The sequence below is a fragment of the Emiliania huxleyi genome, assembly GCF_000372725.1.
Source record: "Emiliania huxleyi CCMP1516 unplaced genomic scaffold EMIHUscaffold_390, whole genome shotgun sequence".
NCBI classification, from domain to species: domain Eukaryota; phylum Haptophyta; order Isochrysidales; family Noelaerhabdaceae; genus Emiliania; species Emiliania huxleyi.
This window is the reverse complement of record NW_005199044.1, coordinates 70923-75729: the sequence shown is the minus strand read 5'-3', so window position 1 is coordinate 75729 and position 4807 is coordinate 70923. Positions and strand designations below refer to the sequence as shown.

Sequence of the window (4807 nt, the reverse complement as noted above, 5' to 3'; positions counted from 1 at the left end):
CTCTCGCGTCAAGGTCACGCAGACCTCAAAGTTCCACGTCCGCGCAGAAGTGCTCGCCGTCGTCCACGCGCCGCCGCCGGGCCCCGCCCCAAAGATGGCTGCGGCGGCGGCGGCGGCGGCGGCGGCGGCGGCGGCGGCGGCGGCGGCGGCGGCGGCGGCGTCCTCACCCGACACTGGTACGACCGAGCAGTCGCCACTGCCGCCGCCGACCTCGCCGCCGCCGCAACCAGCACATGTGCCCCGCGCATCGGCTCGTCGAGGCGATGTCGCGAGTGGGAGGCAAGGCGGCGGCGACTGCGAGGGCGGCGGCGAGGGCGGCTGCGAGGGCGGCTGCGAGGGCGGCGGCGGCGAGGGCGGAGGCTGCGAGGGCGAGGGCGGCAGCAAGGGCGGCTGCTGCGAGAGTGGCGGAGACAATGGCGGATGTAAGGGCGCCGATTGCTGCCAGGCCGGGAGCGGCGACGGTGTCGCCGGCAGTGGCCGAGGCGGAGCTGGCTCACTCCCTGGGGCGGAGAGCAACGTGGCAGCCCCCCCCACGCCTGCTGCAGTTGGCGAATGCTGTTCCGCGTCGCACTTGCCAGGTGCGCCGCCCTTGCTAACGGTAACGCTCATTGGCGCCGCCACCGGCGCAATGGTTGCGTGCGGACTGCTGCTCGCTCGTCAGAGTCGGCTGGGGCGCGTCGTTCACTGACAGACTCGATCCTAATACCTAGACGGAAGTGGGCACTCGTGGGCCGCGGAAAATAGCTACATGTATCTAAAAAGTGGACATCGATGCATACCGTACCGTTCTGGCTTCTCCTTTTCTCTGCCTAGAGTGCCTACTCGCCGTACTGCAATCTGGTTCTGCGTTCTGGTTCTCTGCGCGGGCGCTCGAGACACGGGGAACGCCCGAGGAAGTATATCTATTTGTTGGATAGAGCTCTCTCTACCCCACGGGCGCCCTCCGAGAGGCACCCGCCCGCTCTGCGCATGGGCGAGGCTCCGCCGACCTCGGCAGGCAGGCTCGCCGACAGCAGGAGCGCGTCCTCACCATCCCGGTAATAGCGCGGCCGGCGGCCGGCGACTGTGAGGCCGCACCTGCCGTACAGCCGGAGAGCCGCCTCGTTGCCCGAGCGCACCTCGAGGAGAAAGCGCGCAGCGCCTGCCGCCTGCGCGCGCGCCATGCTCTCGCAGACCAGCGCCTCACCGATCCCGCGCCGCCTCAGCCGCGGGTGGACGGCGAGCGATGTGAGCGACGCCTCGTCGAGCACTGTCGAGGTGAAACACATGCCCACCAGCGCCTCGTCCCCAGAATCGCCCACTGTCCACGCGCCCAGTGCGGCCGTTCGCGGACTGCGTATCTCCTCCTCAAACTGTGCCGCCGACCACATGCCGTCTTTTGGGTAACAGACTCTGTCGAGCGCACGCGCGGCAGCCGCGTGCGCCGCCACGGCCGCACCGGCGCTGGGAAATGCGCGCAGGCCGGACAGAGGCATATCGGAGGCCGATAGTACGGCGAGCATATACCGCAGATAGCCGACCTGCCAGCCAGCGAGGGGTCCGACAGCCGCTTCCTTTGACCAGTGTAGGTATATATATAGTTGTCGTGTTTTGAGAGAGAGAGATTTTTAGAAGCCAACAAGAAATGTGTCTTCTTTGATGAGTCAGTGTGCCTGTCCTGCGCTCTCCTGCGATTTCGGCGGGTTGTGCTTCTGTGTGAGGTGTTGTAGGTATATTGCCAGGTGTGAGTGAGGTACGCCGTGCGAGACTGAAATGCGTGGGAGTAAAAGCCGACGGGTCCGTATGAAGTGAGCAGCAGGTGCGGCTGCGCCGCAAGACCTCTCAGCCCTTGAGTAACGAAAAAGAAAGAAAAACGCACTCGGACGGCGATTACGGCCGATTCGGGGCACCAACAGGGCATCCTGCTGGAGATGCTCGCCCTCCTTCTTAGCTTCAGCTTCACGCCCATCGGCCGCCCTCCCATCGTGGCGTCGCGGGCGGGCGAGGCCGCCGCGACCTTCCCAAAATTTTCGGTCCAAAAGGCGCACGGCGTGGAGTCTGCCTACCAGCTCGCGCTCGGGACCGCGATTGACACCCTTCGGCGGGACTACCCGGGCCTCCTTACTGAGGAGCCTGACTTCAGCATATTCACCGAGGACGTCGCGCTCTTTGACCCCTCGGGCAAGCGGCTCCAGTCCATCGGCCAGTATGAGCAGGTCTTCCGTGCACTGCGGCTTCTGCGCAAGACGACGATGGTTCACTCGGAAGTGACGTATCGCCTGACTGTCGCGGATTCCATGATAAGAGTCCGCTGGGTCGCCAAGCTCTGGATGCGGCCGATGGTCGTGGTGCCGGGCTACAAATCCGAACCGCCGCGCCTGCAGCTGGACGGCATCTCCGAGTATGAGCTCAACGACGAGGGAGCCATCAAGCTGCACCGGCTCTCGGACATCGCCCTCACCGACGAAGGCGCCGCCGTCTCCGCGCCCCTCAGCTTCGTGTGGCCCGTGCCCGAGCTCGCCGTTCCCGAGCTCGCAAGGCCATTCTTCGGCCAGCTCAAGGCGGCGCTGCCGCACGCGGCGCGGTGCGGCCCGATCGGTGGGGCAGCTATTCGGCGGCGGGCGCCCCCGCCGCAGGCGAGCGCCGCCTCCGCCGACGAATCCGAGGCGGAGGGGGAGCCGCGCGAGACGCCGATGCAGCGAGCCGCGCGGGAGCGGCAGGAGATGGCGTCCGAGAGCGCGGCGCGGCAGGCGATGCGGGCCCCGCGGGGCGAGGCGGCGCCGAGGGGCGGGCTGTTTGGCTTCGGCGCGCTGCTGGAGGAGAGCTTGCCGCAGGCGTGCGAGACGAGCTTCGACTGCGAGGCTCCGATGGTGTGCTGCGACCTGATGGTCACCAAGGTGTGCTGCTCGTCGGGCATCATGGTGGGGCAGCCGAGGGCGTCGCTCCAGGAGCAGCTCGTCGCCATCCCGGTGCAGGCGGATGACCCGCGGCCCGGCCCCCCGCGGTGACCTAGACCGCTCACCTAGAACATTCCTCTCGTTTACTCCTACTACTAGTGTAAGAGAGAGAGAGAGAGCGAGACTCTGTCGTCCTCCGTTGTCCATATCGTGTGAGGCCATAGCCAGCGAGTAAAGCCGTAATCGATATAGCGGTTGTATCCATAGCCGGCGTGGCGCTCTCGAACGCGTCGAAGCGGAGCCGTCACGAATAATGCAAAATGCGGTTGAGTGACAAAAATACCTCCCTCTACTCTATATCCGCTCCCCGGCGGGAAGGTGCTAGGGGTGGCAATACACCTCACACCCACCCCACCCCGGTCAAGCCTTTGTTTTTTGCGCAGGCGCTCCCCGCCCGGCTAATGCGCGACACCCTCTCCTTGCGAGCCGTCATCCGGGCGTCAGCCCGCGGAGAGATGCTCGGTCAGCTCGTGCGCGGAGTTGAGCAGCTCCTTGCGTACCGTCGCGAGCAGGCCTACCTTGGCCTTGAGCGCCGCAACCTGCTCCTGCAATCGCCGCTCGCGCCCCCTCGAGTCGGCAAGCTCCGTCTGCAGCCGCTGCAGGGTCTTGACGTCTGAGCGCGCGCGCCCCTTGCTCGCGCCCGACGCGCCTGCCGACCGCTCCGCCTCCACCGACAGCGCGTTCCCCCCCAGCTCCACAATCTGTTCGCGCGCCGCGGCAAAGGCGCGCGCCATCATCTGCATCTCGAGGCGCAACTGCTCGATCGACTCGAGCGAGCGGCGGTGCCGTTCACGCTCGTACTGAAGCTCGCGCTGCAGAGAGACGAGCGATGGCGCCGCCTGCCGCTTTGCCGCGTGCGCCGACGCGTCTCCACTGCAGGAGCGGGAGGACGGCGTCCGTCAGTGTGGTGCGGGGCTATTCGCGGGCGGCGCGGAGCGGCGTACTTGGGATTGACACGCTTGTGCGCGCTGCTTTGCGACATCGCAAAATTGCCCAATACAAGCAACCCGCGCGCCGCGCTTGGGCTAGATAAGAAAAAGCGGCTTGGAGAGAGATTTTTAGCAATACCAAACAAATCTAACACTCACACGTAATTTGGGGCCTGGAGCCCTGTTCACGCGCGCGCGAGACGTGCAGACAGGGTTGCCAGGTGAGAGCGAATGGCGCGGTTCACGCCTCGCACAACAGAGAGAGAGATGCGCTCTGCATGGTTTGTGTTTTGTCGGCTTGGACCGTCCTCCATCCCTTGGCAAAGATCGGAGTGGGAGTCAGAAATGTGGTCCTTGCGCGAGGGGAGCTCGATAGACTCGAGGGGCCAGGATACGCCGCGAGGAGGACGGAGTTGCGCCGAAAGGCGAAAGAAGCCGCGAGAACAAGGGACCGGCAGGCGGCGGCGTCACAGGACGAGGCAGAAGAGAACGACGCGACAGAGGAGGAAATGACAAGGGAGAGAACGACGAGAGTGGGACGACCGCGAGGTGGCATGAAGGTTGCAGCGAGAATCGGCGAGAGACTGCGAAGAGAGATAGGAAGAGGCAGACTCCCTAGGGTGGGCGACGGCTAGCGCACCACACCCCTCTCCTTAAAATCCCTGTGTGGTGGCGGCGTGCCGTCCTCCCATCCCTCTCTTGGGTGGTTTGTTTTTTCTTTCTTTCTTTCTTCCATCCCTTGGGTTGTCTGTTTTCTTTCTTTCTTTCTTTCCTCCATCCCTCCCTTGCATTGTCTGTTTTCTTTCTTCTTTGTACCCTCTCTAGCGGCTAGTTCCATTTCACTGTGGCACAGCTCGCGTTACAAAACCTTGATTTTGACCATTGCGCGAAAAAGGTACATCTCGGTGCCTTCCAGAGGCAGCTGCGCCCCCCCCACGTCGA

General features: G+C 64.7%; 2 protein-coding genes across 2 annotated transcripts; one reads left to right on the top strand and one right to left on the bottom strand.

Annotated features, from left to right (window-relative positions):
* Window positions 1-1013: 1013 nt before the first annotated feature.
* EMIHUDRAFT_49367 (hypothetical protein) lies at window positions 1014-1376 on the bottom strand (the record flags this gene model as incomplete). Its single annotated transcript, XM_005771110.1, has 1 exon — window positions 1014-1376. A coding segment is annotated over one exon (363 nt), but the record flags the coding sequence as incomplete, so codon positions are not given.
* A 534-nt stretch (window positions 1377-1910) lies between these two features.
* EMIHUDRAFT_243530 (hypothetical protein) lies at window positions 1911-3111 on the top strand (the record flags this gene model as incomplete). Its single annotated transcript, XM_005771109.1, has 4 exons — window positions 1911-2577; window positions 2652-2707; window positions 2814-2948; window positions 3094-3111. 4 exons carry the CDS (start codon window positions 1911-1913, stop codon window positions 3109-3111), a joined length of 876 nt encoding a protein of 291 aa, XP_005771166.1.
* Window positions 3112-4807: the final 1696 nt, after the last annotated feature.